The sequence below is a fragment of the Hyposmocoma kahamanoa genome, unplaced genomic scaffold (genome assembly GCF_003589595.1).
Source record: "Hyposmocoma kahamanoa isolate Upper Pololo Valley unplaced genomic scaffold, ASM358959v1 202, whole genome shotgun sequence".
Taxonomy (NCBI): domain Eukaryota; kingdom Metazoa; phylum Arthropoda; class Insecta; order Lepidoptera; family Cosmopterigidae; genus Hyposmocoma; species Hyposmocoma kahamanoa.
The window spans coordinates 16125431-16151710 of record NW_020653726.1 but is presented as its reverse complement, the minus strand read 5'-3'; the positions used below and the strand labels follow the sequence as shown (position 1 = coordinate 16151710).

Here is a 26280-nt window from a genome sequence, read left to right as displayed (position 1 = left end):
CTATCTACAACTAAAATACTACAGTGAGATCTTATATTACACCATATTTCCTTAATCTATAAAGATAATTTTAACAACATTGATATATATACACAAACAATAATTGCATAAAAATACAAAATTAGTATAAAATTCAATTTTGAATTCTATTAGGCTCATTTTACATTCCTGCGGAACGGAATAGAAGTGGATTTTTGTAACAAAATATAAAATTTTGTAAAATATAAAATAGCACAATGAACTTTATGTCAAATTGCGTAACGTATACACTATAGTCTTGTCTTTTTTGAAGACGGAGTAAAATGACTTTTGTAGGATTGCCAGTTTTCATAATTTTTAAAATAGTTATGTAGTTGTTGTTTAAAGTTTTATCGATAAATTGTGAAAGAAGATAAAATTTTGCCAAAAATGACTAAATTGTGAACATTACAACGCTCGGATAATTACTAATTGCGTTATTGCCTTCTTTATTCTTATTTTGACAGTTTGCCTATTAGCATCGATATATTTTTTATTCATATATCTTTTATCAAGAATAGCCGGATTTGATTATCTATATTGAATTAAAACGAAAAACTTTAAAATACGTCTCCTCTTTGTATTTTTCATAAACATGACTCCTAAATACAGTGTATGTATGTATGAACTTACTAAAAACTGACAATTCAAGTGAAATTGTGCTCAATAATTGGATGAATAATGGGTCAAGGATGATTCAAATGAAACAAGTTCGGCTATTTATTCCTTAAGCGCAACCAATATTCAGTCGATATTCGATAGAATATTTATCGGCTGCAATCACTAGTTGCTCGCAAGCGGGCAACACTTGCGCAATGAACTGTCAATTTACTCGGTCTTCAAAAAAGACAGATTATAGATACGAGAGTTCTCGAAACTGCGCGAAAATTTTACGTATGACTCGCAACGTGTTTTTTGGCTCGTATTGTGGTGCACGTTATACATAAAGTTCATTATGCTATACAAGAACTCGCTTTCACTCCATTGAATATAAATTGAGAGCAATGTAAAATAAGCCTTGGCAGATCTATAACTCAAATGTTTCGAATAAGAAAATCAAAAATAAATTTCTTACTCTTTCTTTTGATTTGCGGGATCTTATTATGACTTGCATTTACAGCGAAGGAATGTAACAAGAGGCAATTAGCTTGGTGTACGAAAAGTTTAGCGGCAGCAGAGCTCCTTGAAAAAGAGGTCGTCCAGGGAAATACTGCCACCTTACAATATTAGCATTATTGCGTTCCGTTTTTAAAGGGTAAGAGTGCTGGTGAAATTACAGGCACGTGGGACTTATCAACTTACGTCTCAGGGTGATCGGAGGGGTATTGCCACTGCGTCCAGTTAATCTGCTGGCTTTACCTATGGTGCAGGGTGTACGGCGCATACGTGTGCAGGGTTTTATTATTTTCCACTAAGAGTTTAGTCGCGGGCGGCTGGCCGAGCGCGACCCTTATTTATTCAAATAAGTTGTTATACCATACCCATTGACACGGCCGCGACTCTGAAGCAAAACTAGCCGCTACGACTACTGTCGCAAGCGGCTATACGCGATTTAAATCCGGAAAAATAGTTTCATTTCCTATGTGTAGCAATCGCGAAAACCTAAGAACTCGATAACAAAGTACTAGACTAACGCGCGCCTAGGCGGCTAGGATCGTTCAATTTCATTTACTATTTTGAGGTAACCACGCGTTATTGCGCGAAATTATTGGGGAATATTAACATTAAAAAATGGGGATTTTTTATGTGTTTTACTGAATCTTACAGGAAAAAAAATAGTCAGTGATTTTTTATCATCCTGTATAAATATGGTGGCAGTAGTTCTCTGAACGTACTCTTTCAGTAAACACCGGATGTTAATTAATTTTCGCCTGCCACTAGTGCCTATTGCATAACCCGGTCCCCGAACCAGGACGTACATGGGTTAACACAGTACAGTCCTGTCCTCTTGTACCAATAGTAATGGCGAATATAGATAATTATAATCAGATTAGTGTTTCCACAAGCTAATAAAATCGTTCTTTGGCAGAAACCGTGTAAATAAAATATTGAGCTACGTAAAAAAATAATACGTAAACATAAGTTGTGTAAAATATTTAGGTATACATAAGTATCATAAATTAAACTAAAATGAACACGAAATAAGGAATGTAGTGACTTTGAAATTTCCATTAACGTAACAGGTGTTATTCTGATCAAGGCTGCAACGGCAGACAGCAAACGACAGACCACATGTGATTGCATGGTTTCTATACTGCCTTCGGAACGAAAAAGGGTACAACTAACATTTTTATCAAAATTGAGTTACATACATACATACATATTCGAGATCAGGAAATAAAGGCCAATCCAACTTTTTTTTTTTTTTTTTTGGAAATATCGATACCAGAAGTGTCAATTAACGTAAGGCACATTTTGTCGAAAGTGAGTTACATATATCATTGGATTCGGAAGTTCCTGCTCTATCGATTGGTATTATTAAAATTTAGGAATGCCCGTGGTTTAAAATATAGCATGTCCCTTACATGAAAAAACATTAAAAAAGATATTTAGTTGTGCCTTACGTTACTAATATTTTATGTGTAAACCGTCGAGGATAGTGTAAGCAGGAAGAGAAATAGAAAATTATACGTAATTCTATTGTAAAGGATCATTTAAAACAGAGGACATTTAATATTTTAAACCACTTATAGCATGAAAGAAGAGGAAATTCTAAGAAACTTTGCTCCAGACACAATCAAAGTTGGAGCAGACAGTAAAAAGTTATAGACAGATTAAAAAAAAATAAAATCGTTTTTTGGCTCTCCTGAAAAACCATGGTTTGTCCCTTACATTAATTGACATTGCTGGTATTAATATATTATTCAATATATTATCTCAATATTTTTTGAATATAACAGCAAGCGCAAAGGGCATAACAGACTCCAATGATCAGATTTTTACTATAAAAAGTCAAATATGACTTTTCATGAGTCAAGTATTAAAAGTCACATTTAAATTGGTTATGCCCTTTATGCCGTTATGCAGTCATAATATTTTTATATATTTTTCTACTATGCATAAAAAAAATATTTATTTTTAAAAACTACTGATTAAAATACAATGAAAATTTCTGTATAAAACATGTGGTATGTATTTATAACATAAATAAACTACTATGTATATTTTTACTATTTTTTTTATCTGAAAAGCCTAAAACAGATTTAAAAACATTTATCTACGAATTTAGAATTTGTTGCTTGTGCCTTTCTTTCTCCCTAAGGCAGTAAGATACTATACGAAATAGATACCCTGCAAAACAATACTCGTCTATTAATGCACATAGAAACCAAAGTTGGTCTGCGGTCGGTAAGTACGGTCTGCCGTCTTCAGGTTTGCACCGATGGCACCTTAAGTGACTGCTTTCTTTGTTAATATTGTGTTGCACAATTGTCATAAAGAGATGCGCATAAATCAGAAATATGTCACCAATATATATACGATTTTAGTCTACGTCATTATTAACCAACCAAATTGAAACTAAAGCCTTTGTCTTATAGCAGTCGCACGAGTAGCATGCCGATAGCCGCGCCAACCGTCAGACCGACGCTCAGCATTGTCGCGATTACGGATGACGCCTTTTCTCGCTCGTGCATTTCCACCACCCTGCAAAATTACAAAGACTCTTGTATTAAGGCGAAGTATTTCAACGTAAGCCTAGATTTTAGGAAGTGAGGTGTGGTGTTTCGCTCCTCGCGTTCGCTCTAAATTAATATGAATAAAAACAGGCGGAGATTTTATTTTATAATATCAAGTGACGGGACGAACAAGTAATGCGCCTGATGGTAAGCTACACGCCTGTCCATAACAGTTGCAGTGCCACTCAGAGCTTTAAATCGCAAAGATCTGAGGGGCACTGCCACTGCGCCCGTCACCCTGAGACATAAGTTGACAAGTCCCATGTGCCTGTAATTTCACCATTTGACACAGATCAGACGTCGACAAGCGCCCGATGGCGACTGATGGGGCAGCCGACGTCCGGTGTATCGTTAAACCGCTGGGAAATTTGCAAATATTGGAATAAATGCGAATTTAATAACTAATAGGGCTTCAGTTGAAAACTACAATTTAGCAAGTTCTCTGAAATATACCCATATAAAAATTAAGTTGTACTTAGCCATTTCATTCTTAAATAATTCGTTTTAGACTTTTACTTTAGCCTGTTTTCAGGGTTTTATATGATCGGATAAACTATTAATACATCCTATTAATACATTCTTTAGACAACATCCTTAGGTGTATCGTATATTTTTTGTAATCGTTATAGTAAAAACCTAATTTTCTCCAGTGACTCACCCGTAATTTAGGTTTTTATATTTATGTACAGCTACAGCGCTGCCTACTAAAACATATATTTGATGCTTGGGAAAGGTCCCAGAACGCTATTGGGGTTTTCTGTGACCTTTCAAAAGCATTTGATTGTGTGAACCACATTAGTCTTGTTAGGCAGATATACAAACCATATTTGTGTTGCAAAAAGGAGCGATTCGTTCTGTGTACCGTTTAGGTTCTCGGGTTTCTCTCAGAGAAAAAATTAAGGAGTCTGGTATCATGACTGTGGCATCGCAGTACATTTACTCAAATATTTTGTAACCCCGTAAAAATATACATAATTTCATTAAGAAAGAAGATATTCATAATATTAACCTTAGAACTAAGTCCAAACTCATGGTACCACAATTTCGTTTAACTAAGGCAAACGATTCTTTTATAGGGAACTGTATACGCTTTTGCAATAAGATTCCGGAGAATATATTAAGATTATCATTTCCTAAGTTTAAAACTTACATTAAAAGTATTTTAATTGAAAAGTCATATTACAAAATTGAAGAGTATGGTTTAGATAAAGAAGTATGGAAAGACAACAAGAGTCTAGATTCCATACAATTATGATTGAAATGGTATTCCATAGCATTTAAGTTTATTTGAAAAGAGCAATCCCTAGAGTTTCTTGCTGGTTCTTCTCAGGGAGGTCAGCATAGTGAACGAGCAGTAGCTTAAAAAATGACGTTTTCAAGTGTAAAAATTTTGCCTATGGAATAAATGATTATTTGACTTTGACTTTGAAATTTATGTGTCAAATAATCTCTATATCTGATAATTGTTCAAAATCATGATTTGTACAATCTCTAACAGCATTAAACCTTATCACATGATGTTATTAATTAGTTATAATATAACGAATCGTTTAATTGTTTTCGTTAAACAAACAATAAAATAACATAAAAATGGCTGCCACCCACGACTAACGTTATTATATATACATCCCACATTATGGAACCTTAACTGGATTAAGTGTATTTTTCGTTATTTATTTATTATTTTAATTGTGCATGCCCATTGCTATAAAACAGATTACACCTAGTTTAGTATGCATGAGAGTAAAAAATATACCTTCAATATGTTTGTATGCCTAATGTTTAACCACACAATGACTATGAAGATGAGTAATTGAGAATTTCCACATTTAGCAAACAATATAAAGCGCTAAATAAAGATAATGAGAGATTCATAAAAAACATAATTACATAAAAAACTAACTGAGTAATTAAACAAACCATAAGAACAAAAATACTAAACAAATATACAAAAGTATCATCACCATTCTCGTGATGTGTCATCACGTGAAGTGTTATGAATTTTTTTTAATCACAAATTTGATTTTAAGATTATTGAATTTTATAGAGCGGTGGTCGACCAGAAAATGGGACATTTTTCTCGTAATTTTTTTGCTAATCAAATAATATCGTACTCCTCATGGAAGAATGGTATAAGTAAGTTGCGTCAAAAATGTTTATTGTTTCATTAGGTACAGAAAAATATAATCCACATCCTCTCCAATTCTTGTAACTCTATCGACTAATATTGTCGATATGATATGATGGATGAGGTAACGCAAAGGCATCCCAACTTAACTGCAACCGTTTTTAAGAGCTTTGTAAATATGTGTATGTGGTTTGGCATTATCATTAGACACCTCTACAATTCGGTGTTATTAATTCATGAATTATAAACTTACAATTTTCCCGCCTATTTTTAAAATGCGCGCTAAAATATTGTTTTTAAAGTGACCATGGACAATATATCATTTTAAAAAAGTTCCTCTTTTTTTGTGGTAAAAGTTGCATGAATTTTTTTGCCAACCCATTATGGAATGGTTGCATCACCCGCAGAAATATTTAGTAAGCAGTTGCCATACATTAATGAACTTACCTAGTAGAATTAATCATGATAATATTAGTCAAGTATCCATTGGTGAAGGCGAAGACGATCATGATGATGATGTACTCCCAGTCCCAAAGGAAGAGCACGGGCAGATGGCTTCGAGGCTGCGCGTTGCACAGCATCAGCATTGGAACGCCCACTACCCGGAGGAAGCTGGAGCATGCTATCAGCCATTGGTTATTCGGCTGATAGAAAATAAAAACAGATTATTGCACACATCGAAATTAAATTTATTCTACGTACAAACAAATTATTTGGATTATTTCCATAATAGAAGAAAAATAATATTTCGATTGAATTATACTAATTTTATTTTTTTAAATAATAGACTCACTCTTGGCCACAATCTCACCTGATGTTAAGCGACGATGTACCTGACCGTGGTACGCGTTTGCTTAAAAAATGCATATTCACTCTAGCACTGAATAGCTCCAAATTGTACTTTTCGAGAAACACAGATGCCGATAGAGTATTCCATTGCTTTGGCTTACGCATCAGAAAGCAGGAAGCAAAGCGCTTAGTGCGAATTGGTGGTATATCAACGACATAAGGATGGAGTGTTCCGGACTTTCTAGTCGACCGAAGCAGGAACGGTGAGGGTGGAACTAAATTGAAAAATTTATCCGATAGAAAACCGACAAACAGGCTATTTTTCTGCAATAGTGGAGATTTTGTACCTTCGACTCCACAAGAGAATTGTTGTTAATAAGTTAATTTGCTTTTCGCCCCAACGTATTTGGGATACGGACATTTCTAAATAGGTTCGAGTAATGTCATAAGGCAAATTTCGTTGTTCTAGTACTCATAACGCAGAGAAATTCTTAGTTTTTGACCAGGTTTGGTTGTTTGGCACATTATTTTTATTAAATCTACAAATTTTTGAAATTAAAATGACATTTGAAAATGTTAAGAACACGGGGTAGTGAATTAATGACGCCCATGCAAGCAGTGTCCACGGTAAAACGTCATACAATGGACTTGTTTGTATGTAAAACCCGCTGACTGACCACCACGGGTTACCCGTGATCATGGGACCTGTAAAGGGTCCGAAACGTTGGTTTGTTTGAAAAATCAAATATGCGATTTCAATCCGAAGAATAGTTAGTTCCATTTCCAATGTGAAACAATCGCGAAAACCTAATAACTCGATATTTGTTATGTTTTCTTGTATGCCTTTTATACGAAATAAAATAAATCTAAGAGAGAGTGAGGGAGAGAAAGAGCAAAATAGAAAATAGAGATGAGGTAACCATTTACAATGCTTAACTAACTACACTTGGTAGCAAATTAACCAAATCACACATTTTAGTTTTTTTTTAAATTTGATACTCTTTCGAGCGTTATGGTTTCTACTAAGATATAAATAGGCGTGATCCAATTTGTTTGTGCGCGAGTGTAGTTTCAAGTCTAACTTCAGACTTTTCTAATTAATTTTTAATAAATTACAAGGCAATGTTACCCTTTGCAAGAATCCAGCAACCAATCGTCCAGAATAATCCCCGCAGTTAAAGATTAGATAGTTCACCACTGGTACGAAGTAAATATCTGCAAAATATAAACAAAAACAACCATTAGTGCCTTGCAAAAAGGACGATTAAGACACAAGTCCGAGTCTGGTAAGATAAACATATAAACACGTATTTATAATGTCGCATAAAATGATATCATATTATATCTGCGCAATTTGTAAAAATGAGTTTAGTATGAATTGAGCTGTCTTCTAAAGCTACCAATATTGTCATAGTAACATGCTTTTTACATAATGATATTAAGTAACGGGACGAACAAGTCGTACACCTAGTGGTAAGCGACACGCCTCTCCATAACAGTTGCAGTGTCACTCAAAACTTTAAATCGCAAATATCTGGCACTGCCAGTGCGCCCGTCACCCTAAGACAAAGAGTTAACCAGTCGCACGTTACCTGTAACTTGAAGAGCACCCTTACCCTTCAAAACCGACTTACTGCTTGGCGGTAGAAATAGGTATGGTGACAGATTTTTCTGGACGAAATCTTTCGCAAGGAGCTCTACTGCTACTAATTAAGTATTCAAGCCAGTTTTATAAATATTTCACGCGTATAAGCACGTGCGTGATTCTAATATGGACGTGCCTGTGTACGTCGTTCAGAAATGCGCGCGCGTGTGCGTGCGTGTGCGTGTGTGTGTGCGTGAGTGAGTGAGTGAGTGAGTGAGTGAGTGAGCGAGTGAGCGAGTGAGCGAGTGAGCGAGTGAGCGAGTGAGCGAGAGAGCGAGAGAGTGAGTTAGTGAGTGAGTGAGAGAGAGAGAGAGTGAGAGAGAGAGAGAGAGAGAGAGAGTGAGAGAGAGAGAGTGAGAGTGAGAGAGAGAGAGAGAGAGAGAGAGAGATAGCGCGTGTGTGTGCGGGTGTTTGTCAGAAATGCCTAACAAATTACATTACAATCCATACTCACTATTCCAATCGGTTCCCTTGGTAACAGGATGAGACTCGACGAGCACGGTAACAGCTGGGTACACAGCCATCGATATCGCGAACACAGCGAAAATTGCAATCGCATACACCCATATCTTCTTCAATATTGACACCATCGATACTTCTCGATGACGATTACTGGCAATCCCTCCACAACCTCTTAGCAGGTGGTATGTAAAGAAGTCGATTTTGTATAATAAAGCGTAGGATATTAACGAGCTGACAACCATAATATCGGCTATAATGAAGTATATAAGAGCGCTGTGTAATGGCGATATTTTGAAGGCAAGAGATATGATCTGCGCAATAGCTGCGATAATTCCGCCGAGAGATTGCCCGCTTACAACAGCTGCCATGTATTCTTTGGAAAATCTGCTCGCTATTCCTACTAACCCACCGATGAAAACTGCGCTGGCGGCTGTAAGGAAAACAATCAGCGTTACAAGTCGATATTCTCGACCTTCAATGATTCAAATGTTTCCCGTACTATTACGGTTCATTTTGCTTGAGTCGACAGTGACATTGGCTTTATTTCTGAATTAATTTTTCTTACAAACGAAATTAAAGCCATTTGAAAAATGTATGTCGTATACCATACGTGTTCTATTCAGTTTAGTTGATATAAAAAAAAAACTTTGGTATATGCAAAGTACCTATTGAATACAGCGGTTTTCTTGTAAAATTTCGAGATAAGGTTGTGTTTTTTTTTTCTTCCATGAAAATTTTTAGGAATCGTGTTTTCACACCGTATAGTATTCAGAGTATATCCTCAATTTTACTATTCAACACTTTCACTATTATGCGAAATCAACCAAAGTTATTTGCTCTTAATAATGTCTTAAAATAACGCTTGTTTGACCTCCAACTCACCAGGTGGTGACAATGAGCATGCATACCTAAATAATGCCTATTCACTCTCGCCATGAAAAGGCCCAAGTTATATCGTTCAGGGAATAAGTCTGCAAGCAGGGAATTCCACTCCATAGCCATTCGTTATAGAAATGTGGAAGCGAAACGCTTCTGGTGAGTCTTTGGAATGTCCATAACATATGGGTGGAACCTTAGCCTACTGTTTTGTCCCCCGATTATGGAAAGCATTAATTCTATTAACACGTATCTGTCGCTATAGTCAACCTACGACGCTGTTGTAACTGTCTCGAATGCATTACTGTACAAAATCTAAAGAGGTAGTGGAGTACATTAGACTTAACGCCAAACAGCCTGAGGGTAGAGCGGTTAAAGTCCCGCCACAAAACGAATTTTAATTCATTTGTGGTGAGGGTGCCGACAGATTATTAACTGTCCACCTTTATAATAATAATAATAATGAACATTCATAGCCCCGCACTAGGGAAACCCTGAGTCGCGGGTGCCATGGACACACACATAGACACTACAAATTACACCCAAACTCACGAGAGAAGTAAATGTAGGCCATACAAATATTTCCCCCGGCCCGGGAATCAAATGCGGGACCCCGGCGTGGCAGACTAGCATGGTAACCGTTCGGCCACGGAACCAGTTATGAAGGAGTTTTTGCCGAAGGGTGTCATATACACCTCGAGGGCATACCAAACTGGGGGCATAAGGAACGGGCCCCTAATTATAATGTATAAATAATAATAATCCCATTATTGGCAACTATATTCATTCATTTTTTTTTCAAATAGTGTTTTCTCAATTCCATCATTTTTGAGTTACGACAGTATTTGGTGTCATGTGCGATTTGTGAACATTAGTAGCCTTAATCACGATGTCTTCCTTCACCTTCAAAAGTGACCAAACAATTATTTGACCCTACAACAGTTTGTTATCCCATACCTAATGCGCTTAATCGACAAACCAGCATAACTTGAAAAACGACCTTGACGAGTACAGCCAGATACAGTGTAGCGTCACCAGGCGTCCGGATAAAGCCGGACATAGTTAGGCTGTGGATGCGTGTCCAGGCATGCGTTTTTTTTGTGAAGGACATTTCTTGACTGACCGGATAAGAGAGCGAGCGAGCTGAAAGCTCTTAACCCCTTAAAATCTGGTCAAGTTAGACGGTGTCAGACTTTTGTATATAACCAGTCAAGTGGTCGTAGGGGCCGAGCGGGGCGTCTCGACGAGCAATGCGCGATTGCGAATTATGTCGTTATTCGACTTGTTAGTAATTAATTACTAATCCTGTCATTCGAGTGACAAATTAATCACCTACTAATTTTCGTATTCGAATGATGGGAATGATCATTAATTACTAATTTTATTATTAATCCACAGATTTCATAGAGCATTTCTGCCTAGCCCTCTCTGACATATGGTAAATATCGTAAATGTGGCGGAAACAGGGATATTTTGATATGGACATGGTGAAACATCTGGTCGATTTCGGAGCGGTTCCGACATAATAATCATTAGATTCGTACACCCGACGGAATAGCAGGGGCATTCGAGTCGAATGATTGTCCTCGGATTCGACTTGGGCGAATGATTTGCCCATTCGAATGATTAGTATTAGTAACGTTCAAAGTCGCGCATCGCTAGTCTCGACACTATAGTAAATGATTAATAATAAAGAAGACTGATTTATACAACTGTGGCCGAACAGTTATCATGCCGAACTGCCACGCAGAGGTCCCAGGTTCGATTCCTGGGCCCGAACAAATATTTGTATAGCCTACATTTGTTTCTCTCATGAGTTTGGGTGTAATTTGTGGTTGTCTATGTGTGTGTCCATGGCACCCGCGACACAGGATTTTCCTAGGACTATGTTGAGTGTGTGCGTTATTATTATTATCATTATTGTTATTCCATAAGATTTTAAGAAGACTGTTTTAATAAAAGAAACCTGACTTTACATTTAAAAGATGTCGTATTAAAACTTCGACACTAAATCCTTAAAAGTGTAGGGTGTCCGGCCTTTTTACCCAAATGTCCGGCTAAACTGGCTGGTCTGTCCTGCTGTTTGGTTTTAAGACTTGGCAACCCTACATTAGTTCTGATAAAAACAGAGCACATGTATAAACCTATAATATTTATTTTAGAGCGCATTCGATGAGCACGATGGCTGAGTCAACCAAATGATGTTCTAATCAAGTGAACCTACTGACACACGAGCTAACTTCTAATCAACCCTACTACGCAATATGTTAATAGTTACATTATAAGGCATAATAAAGTATTTTAATAATATTTTTTATTGTAATTATACTGGTTTTGAATACCTTTGACGGCAGACTAGTTTTTCGCACTAATTTAAACTTCGTCGTTAAAACATAACGAAGTTATCGAAACGTAAATGTAAAGAGAATAATATTCATTTATTAAAGTAACCTAAAATGTACAGTATACACAAAACATGTATTACAATAAAAGGAAAACTAATCGCCAGAACACGGCTCCACCGCCACATAAGCGATAAAAGGAAAATATATAGTTTAATTTTCCCGTCCGTTTAACATCTTTGTATAATTCACATTTCGTATACATTTTTAAGAACTTAAGGCGTGTCACCGGAGAAGAAGCGGGAAAAACTGTTTTGCTAGATGAAATGGTTTAGGTATTTACTATTAAAAACGACCTTACAAAAAATTATATTCTCTAAAGAATGTAAGTACGAATTCGTTACACTATATGATGCACTTTACTCGATCATATAAATGTTACTCTACATGTTCCGCCAAATTATTATAATATTAATTTCAAATCGGCAGTCTAATTAACATGCATCTTTAGGTATTTGCATAAAATTGTAACAGTATTGTATTACAACATAGCATATGCCACAAGCGTGAACTAGATACCTAGTACTAAAACAAGGGATCAAAGTGTCATCTTTCCTATGCAAATGATAAGAGACATTGTTTATGCAATTAATCTATCTATTAGTTTATGTTAGTTGTTATTTACTATTGAATTAAGTTAAACACTTTGTTTTTTTTATATGTGTACACAAATAACAAAAACAATTTGTTATTAGGTTTATTATTATTATCCTATTCCTAACTGTCGGGAGTTTTAGGAAAAGGTAATTTAGTGCAATTGATATCCTGTTTTTGAGGTAGCTCAGTGGGAGAAAGTTTGCATTTTAATTGAGAAGTCGACGGTTCAAATCCCCGTGGAAACATGACTGAGGACTTTAATTTCTAAGTGACCTATTTGTGAAGAAAAACATAGTGATGAAAATTTAAAACGTGTAACAATCCTTACTACGGAATACACCCATGCCTAGCAGTGAGACGTGTAACATAATTAACGGGTTGACAATATTGTTATTATTGTTACCCTTGTAATCTTTGGATCGATAATTTAAAAAAAACAGTAGTTTGAATGGTAACACTGAGCTACAAATACAGAAAATAATGTCAATTCCACTGGGCTATCCTTCAAGTTGAGTAGGATCAATATATTTGTTTCTTATTTATATTGTACTAAGTAGGGAAATGTTTAGTATTGATTGATGTACAATTTTTTTATGTGGGACCCAAATAAATGACAATTGGTTATGAAACAGACAAGCGCCTGTTCATACATTTTTTTAACTCCTGTAGATCTTTAAACTCACCAGTCATAATAACTACAGTGACCATGGTGACGATGAAGAACTCATTCTGCCAGTTGTCGGTGTCTACCTGCACCAGAGACGTGGTCACCAGAAAACATATGCACACCACTACCAGGGAGCCTTGCAGGCGGCTCTTCATTGGCACCCTGCATGAAAGAAATTCATTAAATTCATCGAGTATATAACCCGAAAAAGAGACGAAATAAAGGCCATACATTCCTGGTAAAACATTAGCGATACAGCTCTTATAAATATCAACTCTCGTTTGCACTGTAATATAAACAGGCCAACTACTGACCTGTGTGCATACCTTCATATATTTCAAAAAATATTCTGTATTTATTGTAATAAAGATAATATCTGTAACAATGCCGTGCTGTTGTATTCGGTAATGTGGGAAAAACAGCAAAACATCTAATTACAAAACAAACGGAATCACATTTCATTGGTAATTAAATATTAAATATGTAATTTTACAACTGGTCGATTTGAAGTGAAACAATTGACGACACCCGTCAATTCGGGCTGGCCAATCGGAGCGCAGTTGTCACAATAATGATATGGCAGAATTGCTTTCAAACAAATTAAATGACATTTCGTCTCTATTTCTGGTTATATACTCAAATATTAAAGTCTGCCTCAATGTTCAAATTCTGCTTCTACAAATGTAATAGAGATGAATTTAAATCCTATGCGTCATGCTTGACGTGATCTTCACCTGTACCACTGTCATCATCATCAGACTCTACAGTTAAGCAATCGCAAAAAGCAAAAAGCAAGACTTCAATTTATTTTCAATTCATTCTAGGTACACTTATGGTCGTATTCCAGAACTCAATGCTCAAGTCAGGATTTGAGTATTGCAGTGAGCACTGAAAATCATACACAAGTCCTTGCCATTAGGGTCGTATTTCCAGTGCTTGTGTTTCCAGTGCAATCCTGACTTGAGCATTGAGTAGAGTTCTAGAATACGACCCCTAGATTCATTTAGTTTAATCATGAATATAGAATGCAAGACTATATATATATATATACACATACACATAGTCTTGCAAGTTTATCAGTATCAAAATACTTTTAGTAAACATTTTGATTACCATAAAGTGAGAGTTTGGAAGAAATAGGTATTGCGCTTGTTCTAATATTACGTCCTATACGTCATTTGATATTACTAAAATATTTCTTATAGTATTCCTGTCTTGTAGAGCAAAACCTAAACTGAATAATTTGTATTGTAATTTTCGACGTTTAACAGAAAAATTATAGTATTAAACCTAAAAATTAAGCTTTTTCCTTTTTGCTATTTGCTAATCAAAACCACAGACAATATTTCGTTACTGACCAATTGGGTGGTTTTTCCACCACGCAATAAAAAATATAGCAAAAAAAATGAATACCATAAATTTTTATTTTTTTTGTAAACATAGGCACCACTAACTATCAATGATGGTGTCCTGGTTCTCTCTGGGAAAAAATAATTCATATTTGAAATTCATTTATTTGTGACAATACTGTCAGTACAGAAATTGTCTTGACATAAAGTAAGTATACTTTTGCTGTCTTGCCAGACATTAGGGGTAACAAACATTAGGGAAATTAAATTGTAAGTTTAATTAAACAGGGTTCAAGTGATAATTATCATTGACAAGTATGTATGATTTACCATAACTAGTTGAGATAATTTTGAATAACATGACATGGTTGTGCAACTTCACAAGGACAATGTCACCCTATCTATCTAACAAAAAGACTTAAAATCCTAGTTATATTGTTGGTTAATTTTGAAGTCATTTGAAAAATACTATTTATTATGCCATTAATTTGACATGTAAGAAAATTATAAATTTATCTTTTCTAAACTGGTTTTGGTCTAGGTGTTCTGGGTAATGCATCAGTGAGCGTTCCATTGCTTTGTCATCTACTTATAGTACAGGGTATTCACTTGGTTGACTAGCATAAAAAGAATGATAAGTACATAATGATTTACTACAACTTGGGAGAGAGGAGATGGTAAATGACGATTCAGTTCTCTGAATGAACAGAATCATATTGCCATCTCTGTGTAATAAGAAGATTTAAAGCCACATAAATATCGTAGTTATTTTGTTGGTTATATTTGAAGGGCTATTACTTTGTCACATAAGATTTTTCAATTGCATATCTACTGCAAATGAAAAATCAAATACATAATTCTGTCCAATGTAATTGTTAAATTAATATATAGGCCACCTTGACTATGACTAACCCTGAAATTGTTATTCCAGCAGTTACAATGGGCCAATTGTGGTTGTAGTGATGACAGTGTATACAGGCACAGAATAAGCCACAATATTAATAATAATAGTGACATATTTTTTATTTGAGTGTTAAAATAGTTATTTGGAATAAATCAGCAAAGGGTGGCTCAAAGGCTTAGTCAACCTTTACAACAATTTCTTAAAAATACTTACAAATGACCAAACAGAGAATTGAGAATGAGGAATATCAAGTTAGGGATGGCAGTGGCTACATTCAGGTATGAGGTAAACTCCGCTTGAAATTGCGTCTTTTGTACTTCCAGTACAGTGAGGTTCTTCGGTGTTGTGTCACGGAACTTGTACATCCAATACTAAAATTAAAAAATACTTAATAATTTGTTACTGAATTCTTACATTCTACAGCTATTCCTTGCATTAACTACTACTAATTGTGAATAGTGAGAATAATCGGAGTGTTATCCAATTGGAATTTTAAAACAAGGAAGAATGTTGGGAAGAAAATGCTCATTTTTCTCCAAATTGACACATGAAACAGCTATCCAATGCAAAACAGCAAAAAAAATACTAGATCTTTCGGTGCCTCATTCCTCGGTCACCATAGAATATTAGCACAGAAATCTTTAGACAAGCCTGTATATCTGATGTTAATCCGTCGATTTCAGAAAACAAAAAAATAATTCAAAGTATGTATCGAAGATTAAACCTCGTACTTCAGAATTATTCATGAAAAAGGCTTAGAAGAATAAGCAAAAAATACTTACATCATTGGCGGTGATTAAGAAGTTCCATGGTACGAGGGAAGAAATGCCGAATAGATAAAAAAGAAAATACACAACGCGATATCGGTCCGTGGGTTCCTCTTGCGGATCCAGTACTTTTGTGGCACAGGAATCGGTGACCAATTCACGTTCTTCAGAGTCGTCAATGACTTCTTCCTCATTCTCGACAACATCACAGCCTTCGACATTAATTGAACCTCTCGTCTCTGTATCCATCTTCTAATCTGTTCTGATCAAATCAATAACAAAAAAACCACGACTTTGCGATCACGTTTTCAAGGTCGATTCTTTGTCGCCATCTAAAATAATTTTATGAAACCGCACTGCATTTCCTTTTGTATTATTAAAGCGAAAACACTTTGTTTTTGAATATTTTTTAGCTATTGTTAACAATTTTTGTAGCTATCAACCACACACACAAACGTTCCGTTCAGAACAGCTGCGGGAATGATTCATTCATTTCATTTTATTCATTCACGAATGTCATCGACAGACGTTAGCTCAAGGAAAAAAAGAGAATTAAAAATAGAGATAGCTGGGTTACTGTATGTAATTCATTGAAAGTTGAAAGTGATCTAATGCAGAAATGCAAAACAGAAGATTTGCTTTTTTATTTGATATAATTTATAAATAAAAGATTTTGCGCATTATAATAAACATGGAACAAAAAAAACAATGAAAATGTCTTAAGACTCGATCACATTCTTATTTTTACTGATGGCCTATTAATATAAATTTTTATTCACATACATTTTAACAAGAACAGCGTGACTTGATTGTTGAACGTTCACTAAATTGCAACTTACGTTTTGATTTTTTAGTGAAATTTTAATTAATGTGCTGCCTCTAGCGGATAATTGCCGAACGATGACGAATTCGAGATGTTTACTTAGTTCTCCAAAAAAGAGGCGACCATACTGCAGCTATATAAGGTTTATTTTCGGTTCTCGTAAACGAAATTTAAATAACGAAAGCATTGACTTACAAATAAATGGACGACGGGTCTAATACAAAAACCACGAAAAAAATGTCCCAAGTCAACCTATTCGAAATTTAAATTGTAATGTCATCGCAGTATCGCGCTGTCAGTCGAACAAATGAAGACTAAAGCGGAGTTTGGCGCTCTGTATACGATTTTAGCGCCTTACAAGTGCGGACACTTTTTAGCGCGGACCCGACGTCCATATAATTGTAAGTCAATGAACGAAAGTTAAATAAACTAGGACTTAACGATGATATTAAACACCACCATAGATAATATTACAAGTGCGACTACCATTTTGTTATAATCAACGGTCGTAATCGGGTGTTAAAAAAAATAGATAAATGTCTACTTATTGTATATACAAATAGTGAAATGGAGTGGTTAAAACCATTTCCATTTTCATTTATATGACAATGAATTCCTTAATGTTTAGGTTTCGCTCAAAAACAAAGTAGGACGCATAGGTACGTATATCTATATCTTCCTTCAGACTGTACACGATACTTTAGTACCTACTAAAAACTTTTCTCGAATCATATCGTCGACAATTTTGCATGTCTCTTTTTATTTGTACATGTTTAGAAGTATTCATTATTTTTTCTAAAATAGGCAATTTTAGGTTTTCGCGCCATCCTTGCTCTTTTTTCAAACTACACGGCAATGACAGCTCTTGACCGATGCTGTTTATCCACTGAGTCATTACTGCAAAAACAACAGAGTAAATAGTTTTTTTTAATTTTTTTTTAAATAATTATTAATTAAAGATAAGTGAGGCAAAAACGTCCTCATTCAATAAATTGATTTTTAAGAAATGGGCCTTTATTTTTCAGTTGACCGTTTATGTAATTTTTTCGCTTAGGTATTAAAAAAGAAAACAAAATACTAACTCATCTTAGACCCGCGAATCACTGGACAAGAAGCGTGAACCGTATCTAGGTCTCCTTCACCTGAAGCATACAAATTCTTCCAGAATAAGGCTGCTCCCTTAACTGGGTACACATTTAGACCAAGATGTGGAAACACTGTTGCACCTCCTTGACCGGGACTGGATAACTGTTAATATATTAAAATAACCTTAAGATTACAATAGACAATGAATGAATGAAACACGTACACTCAACATAGCCCCGCGCTAGAGAAAACCCTGTGTCGCGGATGCCATGGACACACACTTGTACAACCACAAATTACACACAGATTCACGAGAGAAATAAATGAAGGCCATACAAATATTTCTCCCGGCCCGGGAATCGAACCTGGGACCTCTGCGTGGCAGTCCGGAATGGTAACCGTTCGGCCACGGAGGCAATGGTGGGTAATAAACAGGACAGACATTGCAGAAGTTATTCCCATAAATTACGTTACTTAGTGCGTCTTTAATCAAATTAGAAATTACCTTCTCCACGACACTGACGTAATCTTTAATCAAATTAGAAATTACCTTCTCCACGACACTTACGTAAAAAAGTACAGTTGCTAACCGATTTCCTTGAATTTCGTATCCTAACTCCGAGGTTGTTTTCTGCAATTAATAAGAGTTAAAATACTTTTGTTTTTTTAAAGTCGCAAAAAAGTCTATTCTATAGGTAGTTTTTTTTTATAATACTGAGTGACGGGACGAACAAGTCGTGCGCCTGATGGTAAGCAACACTCCTATCCATAACAGTTGCAGTGCCACTCAGAGCTTTTAATCGCAAAGATCTTAGAGCGCCCGTCGCCCTGAGACATAAGTTAGCAAGTCCCACGTGCCTGTAATGTCACCAGCACCCTTACCATTCCAAATCGGAACGCAGTAATGCTCACATTACACACAGAAATAAGTAAGGTGGCGTACTTCCTTGGACGAAATGTCTCACAAGGAGCTCTACGGCTCCTAAAATAGTAAATCTTAATACTCGATTTCAATACATCTAAGTATGCAACGTCATACCTATTTCGTGCCCTTTGATATAATTAAGCCAAATGTGATCAAACGTCACGTCAAAAGTGCTTTTGATCACAGTTCATAAAAGCTTAAATACAGGATAGTAAAACTAGGACTTTTAAATTATATGAATAAAATTGGGTCCCAGCAGCGTTCCCCCATTGTATGTCTATGCTAATGCGTTGAGCAAGGTAGCTACCGGTCCTTGCGTTTCCCAGACAGTCTATTAATTTTTTAGATAAAATTGTATTATAATTGTACAGATAAAGGGCACTGGGACCCCACGGGTCAAGGGTTTTGACTCCAAAGGCTGTAAATAGGCAGTCGGAGCCGAGATCCTGGTAGGGGAGACCGGGGCTGGTAGTACCCGGGGTAAGTTGTTCTTACAGCAATAACTTTGCAAGGAAAGTATGCAGCAATACATGTGAAACGCGTCGTTAAAGCGTCAGGTGATGTGTCTTGTCGGCAGCCATTTCAGTTACTACGGCGACGAACGCCGACGTGTGGCTATGCGCGTGGAGCTGTCAAAATATCACGTAAGTAAATTTATTAAATTTATTTGGTCTTTCTTTGTTTATTATGGGCCGATTCATACGTAACTTTTCTAAATTGTAGTGACATTAGTAAGGAATCTTATTGTTTGAGTATTTTTTCATTGATTCTATTACTTTGCCGGTATGTCAGTCTTCATATAAAAACATAATTTGGAGCTATAAGTTCCTCCCTCGAGGGCCTGGTTGTTCCTAGGAACAACTTCCCCCAATGACCTGCAATCATACTCAAAATTTTTATGACCATTTTTCTTTGTTTTAAGGATGCCAAACTACAAACGGGCTAATGCCAAATATTTAGACAAGATGATAGAATCACTTATGTGTGTCTCAACTGTGATTCAGATGAAGAAATGAGCGATGAATAATATTACTGATGAATAAGAATGTATTTGTTTTTTTTTAAAGTTAGTTGTGCATAATATAAACATTACATACATACAATTATAAAATAGGTGGTTTTATTTAAGAAAATCTTTGTTATTCTGTCATACTGTAGGCGGAACAATTTGCCTCAAAAGCGGAACAACGCGCCCCAAAGCGGGGCTGAATGTTCCGCTCCGAAATTTGTCAAAAATTTGAAAAAGACTATTGAGATGTTAGTAGAAGTGACTATACTGTTACAAAAAGCGATAAAAATTTGTTCAACATTTCCACATGTTGAAAATCAAATCCTTCATTTTCAGTATAAAACTGCAAGTTATTTGAAAACCGGAATGTTCAGCCCCGCTCTCCCCTACTTATTACTTTTTATTCTTTCCGCCAGCTCAGTTGCAGCGCCAGCCCTCTTGATCACATGTATGTCGTAAAAATAATACTCCTCTCTCCTATTTAAGTGCGCATTTGACCTTCATCTCACTTGATGGAAAGTGACGATGAAGTCGACGATGTAGCATGCACACTTAAATAATGCCTATTTACTCTGGCCCAAGTTATAGCAGCATTCGGGGAACAAATCTGCAGGCAGCAAATTCGTGCCAATCTTTGGAATATCTACAACATAATGATGGAACGGGGGAAGGCGGAATTAAATCATGCCCTTCCATGGCACACTCTCCGTTATATATCCTGGAGAATACTTATAAGCAGACAACTTTACGACGTCTAAGTTACCGACTAATTTAATTTGTACAATCTTTAAACCTCTATATTATAATTGTAACTTTTTATTAAAAACAAAACCATAAAGTGTGCGAAACAGGATTCACCCCCATGTTTGCTACTCTTAGAGGTATAATATTTTCTTCAAATTCAAATGTAACCACTATTGGGGTACCCTCTTTCCAACAAGAAAAAAATCATCAAAATCGGTTCACAAATTATCGCCGTTAGTTATCGCGTAACTTACATACAAAAAAAAAATGCAATCGAATTGCAAACCACCTCCCTTTTTTTGAAGTCGTTTAAAAGTTTTGTTTAATTTTAAACTGAATATTAAATGGATGTGGACTTATATAAATAAGGACCGGTATATATGTATATAAGGAAGGATTTTACATATATATATAAGGACCTTATAATAATTTAAGATGTAAACTTACACGCCAAAAATCTGTGTGAGGAGCGTAATATCCTCCTACCGAGTATTTGACAACGTGTAACTCCTCTGAATAGTTTACAGTCATTCCGGTGAAATCATGCACACGACGATACAGTTTTATCAAAGTTTTAGATCCAATATCATCTTCTAAAAACGTGGAATCACAGAGTCGCAACCGATATTCTGCACTTTTTCTCTTTTTGAACAAAGCGCATGGCTTAAACTGCAAACACGTTTAAATGTTATGTACACATCGTCCTTAGTCCAGCTTACAAGTTGTTTCATCAATATACTTACTCGTGTTTTGGATACCGAATTAATGTCCTCTATTTCGCGGTCACTGATTACATTGTGGAACAGGTACACATCGGGCCCCAAATAAAGTTCCTCTAACTTCACTGGTGCTAGTTTTAAGAAAGGATGGTTTTCTGATAGGTACTTGCACTTTAGTCTGAAAATCAACAAGTTAGCTGTAGTAGGTGGTGCTTAAAATACTGTTTACTTAATATATTCTTGAAACCTTTTAGCAACTTCTTTTACGATTCTCGTTTCACCGCGACATGCCTTTCGATACAGGACTTCTGTTGTCTCTAGGCATTTATTAATTATTTCTTTAATTTTCATGACGTTCTGAACTGAGTTCTGGAAAAGGCACGTTTATTTGTTATATGTTTTATACGGCATAATACGACCCATAAAAATATTATAGTTTCTTACAGTTTTGTGTGAATATTTTTTTTTTGTCTTTAAAATTTCATGATATTTTTTCAATAAGCTAGACAATTTTTCGTACTGAGGATGTTCCGGCACCGCATGTAGGAGTTGTTGAAGCCAAAATGACGCTTCTTTTATATTATCTGGAAAAAAAAATCGATATTTATAACCTATATTCGGTAATCTTTATCACAATCGACGTAAAATCAATAATTACTTAGCATTTTGTAGGCATAGACAAGATTATTTAAGATATTAGCTCCTAATTCATCTGCCCCATCCGTTTTGTTAAATCTTCTGAAAGCCTCCAGTAACCATACAACTGCTATATGATACTTTTCTTCTTCGGCGAAAGTTACACCTATCGCAAAACAATCATGTTCGTTCAGAGGGGTCCTAAAACATAATTTGAATAGTCCTGTATAATCGAAATGTTGCTACAGTCGGATTATACGTTCAAGGTACGGTTCCTGTACTTACGTATATTGAATGTATTTTTCATTATCAGGGCTGAAAACAAAACTTAGACGATAAATACTTCTTGTTTCATTAAACATTTTTATAACCCAAAATCAGTAACTCACTTGAAGCTAACATTCAACACCCCGTCCGCCAGTTTTGTCAAGTTTAATTTATAAGTATTCTGTATTGTTGCAAGAACGAACGCAGCTTTGTTAAGGTTTTCTTGTGTGGGGTAGCTCAGTGACATATTCATGGATACATATTCACGTTCTGAATTAAAATTATTAGCGCTACATTAATAATAAATAATAAAGTAAATAGATTTTTTACACTCCCGGACAGATAATTCGAGTCACCTTACATGTCAGATTTACTGCGTTCCGATTTTGAAGGGTAAGGATGCTGGTGAAATTACAGGCAAATGGAAGTCCCATTTGCCTGTAATCTGACAAATGGGACTTCCATTTGCCTGTACTTGGGAAATGGGAATGACAAATATTTAAACATTGCTATTCTATTATGAATTCAAATTTTCAACAAGGTCTTATGAAAATGTAGTTTAGTATACCAGTTTCAAAATTATCCTCTATCAATCAAACATTGTTTAAGGTTAGAGCATTTAATACTGAAAATGTAATAGTAACTCGAATTAAATCCTGGAGGGTATTGAGAACCTCTAAGGCTCTTAACAATGCGACCCGTCCATCACTTCGTGCACTCGTCTGCTCACGGACAGTCCGCGTTGCACTGTTAAGACCCATATTCTACCTGTTTGTTCATTAGTTGCATATTCTAAGGCATGCACATCTGATGTTAGCCCTTTTATTAATTTGAAAATGCTGGTAGGGTCATCTAAATTGCCTCTTGTTATACTCTCATGTTCTGTTATAAAACGTTCAGAAATTCTGGAAATTATACATAAACTTATATCGTTATAGTTCTGTGTGTTTGTATTTAATTGGTATTGTGCAATTTAAATTTACTATTATTGTTATTATTATTCAATTTGATTATTTTCATATCAATAAATGTTGTATGTATCAAATTTAATTTAGTTTATTTAGTCTATTTAGTTTATTTAGTCTGACTGTGTTAGTATGTGTTTTTTTTTAATTGTGGTCATGTGGTGTTCTATTTTATGACAGGCCATGGCAGAATATCAGCGAGGTCTATGTAATTAGCATAGTCCTCAAATGCTGGGTCATGGACCTTTATGACATGCTTTTTTTGCTTATTTGTTTTAACGTTTTTTCTATTATTATTATTATTATTTTCCAAAGTTTTTTGTATTTATGAACGAATTATTTAATATTTGCTAATTTTTTATATTTTATAATGTATTTTGCATGTCAAATAAATACGATTTTATTTTATTTCTGTAAGTAAGTAAATAATTACGATATAAGTTAATAAACTTACAACTTGACTCCTTTTAATCTTATGGTTTCTTTCTTGATATATAACTCCAAAGTATCGATAGCAGTCTTGTAAACTTTCGCATATGACTGTAATTCAGTTTCGAAAGTAAAAACTACATTATATTCGAGTCGTGATAACGTTAAGATACAAAATATGTGTATCTTTAAATCCATGCTACCGCAGACTGAATAATTGTCTATGGAGGCATGGCCAATCGTGACGTGGTCCTGTAAATGCTAAGAATTTTCTTTTCACAAATGTTTTTTTACGCCGATCATAAGACAATGGAGTTGATGTTTTGTGAATTACTACTTAGTGGTGAAATTATTGGAACAGGAATGTGCGTACATAGCAGGTACGGGTACCTGGTACCTATCAGTAGTCCGAAATGACATTTTCCAGAAATAACGTTTGCTCGAATTTCCATTACCTCGAAAGTAATTTTGAGAGGAAAATGTTTTTTCTTTTAAACCTAACTTCTTTCTAACCTAACCGAACCTAATCGTGTCTTTGCGATAAACATCCAATATATCCTGAAAGCACAACGGTTACGTTATAATTCGAGTTTGCGATAGGTTACCAGACTACACTATCAACGTCCCATCGAAAAATTGCAATGACAGCTGAAAAGTAGATCGATGCCTAACCAGTGAAAAGCAACGACAGTTAACTTTTAGCAAAATACCACATGTACAAAATCCTGCTATTGACTCTGTATCGATATACAACTGAGATGATGACTCAGGTGCACGGTCTTTTTTTATGATAAGTACTAAGTAACGGGACGAACAAATCGTGCGCCTGCTGGTAAGCGACACGCCTGTCCACAGCAGTTGCAGTGCCGCTTTAAATCGCAATTATTTAAGTAGACTGTAGTTGGTGTAATGAAAATTCGAACAAACGTTATTTCGAAAAAAAAAATTGTTTTTGTGATTTGGTTACCAGTAGGAACGCATTTTTTGCCTAAAGTATTTGTTATAACACACCTTGGAAAAAACAACAATTGGAAAGCGAATGAGGCATGAATGATCCAAAACCAACTGTATCTAGTAGAATGAAGTCTTATCCATAGCTATATTCATTGCGGCTCCTATTTAATTGTTCTATTACGTGAGTGAATCAGCATGAAATGACTAACTTTAGGAAATTTTATAAATCGGGTTTGTGTGTTCGCCAATATAGAGAAAGGAACATAAATATAATCAAACTATTGTTAAGAATATCAAGAACTTACCTATTTTCATAAATTTTGTTTATTTATTTGCAAACATTACAGCTTTCTAAATTCGATTTACATTCTTAAATTATATTTATTAAATTCAATTAATTAATTCATTCGTTATTATAGGTACATGGTATACGTTGATTTTGCTTAACAATAAAATTGAAACTAAATAAGATATTAAAAAACCAATCAGAGGGGGTTGTAGATCTCATTTCGTGTTGTGTCGATTACGTTAGTTATAGTAACGAGGACAAAAGAACGGGTGGATGAACATATACAGGGTTTGTTTTTGACTTATAAAAACTAATTGAAAACAAAACTAAAGTGGTCCGGGTCCTTTGTGTCATTCGCTTAAAAAATTGTTAACGTTGAAGAATCTAGAGGAAATAGTGGCACTTGACTAGTTTCCGTTACCCGTATACATGTCCAGGATTCTGAAATAATATAATTTAATTTAATGTTCATATCACTATCACGGAAAGGCTTACTTTCTCATTACAAATCTGCGCGCAAAGGCTTTTTTTCCACGGTAGCGTGGAAAAGGTTTTTGAAATTCGAACTTGATGGACTTTGGAGTACCTAAATTTTTATTTCGTTAAAATAAAACATAATGATACGTTCAACTTCGCGATGTGTCGGACATACATTATTTATGTAGATAATATTATTCCGTTGGTATAATTTATTCTTATTATTATTGACATTAAATTGACAACGATGACACTAATTTTGTTTTATTACATTATTTTAATTTGTCGAAGAACTAAAAATTCGTATTTAAATAGTCGTAACCCATAAAAGCAATATTTCGAGAAACAGACATTTAAAGTTTTAATCTAGGTTTATGCGTTTCATACAAATATTACAGTTATGGATGTTTGGAATTTTGTTGTATAAGTGTCTGTAGTATATTTCGCAATAATTAACATCAATTAGAAAGCCGTATTTGTGGAGAAAAACGAGAAAATCAGTTACGACCCTTTGTTACCCGTGCAAAGGTCGTAACTTAAGAATACGACTGTATGCGTGGTTTAAACTTGAATTGTAATTTTAAACAAGGTGCCGTATGTAAACATACTTCTTTTTGTGACGTTACATTTGACTCATATTACGGGGTCGTATTATTGAATTATTTATTATGAAACC

The 26280-nt window shown here is 35.2% G+C and overlaps 2 protein-coding genes across 2 annotated transcripts; both read right to left on the bottom strand.

The window, feature by feature from the left end:
* Positions 1-3363: 3363 nt before the first annotated feature.
* On the bottom strand, positions 3364-16588 carry LOC113227059 (equilibrative nucleoside transporter 1). Its single transcript, XM_026459932.1, has 7 exons — positions 16297-16588; positions 15728-15885; positions 13278-13423; positions 8712-9149; positions 7742-7827; positions 6271-6467; positions 3364-3663 (listed from the first exon to the last, which is right to left on the bottom strand). The coding sequence occupies exons 1-7, from the start codon at positions 16528-16530 to the stop codon at positions 3552-3554; spliced, it is 1371 nt and encodes a 456-aa protein (XP_026315717.1). The 5' UTR covers positions 16531-16588; the 3' UTR covers positions 3364-3551.
* A 1216-nt stretch (positions 16589-17804) lies between these two features.
* On the bottom strand, positions 17805-22737 carry LOC113227163 (prolyl 4-hydroxylase subunit alpha-2-like). Its single transcript, XM_026460041.1, has 8 exons — positions 22613-22737; positions 22246-22424; positions 22108-22171; positions 21612-21765; positions 21316-21537; positions 18696-18821; positions 18187-18352; positions 17805-18001 (listed from the first exon to the last, which is right to left on the bottom strand). Exons 1-8 carry the CDS (start codon positions 22735-22737, stop codon positions 17805-17807), a joined length of 1233 nt encoding a protein of 410 aa, XP_026315826.1.
* Between the last annotated feature and the right edge of the window lie 3543 nt (positions 22738-26280).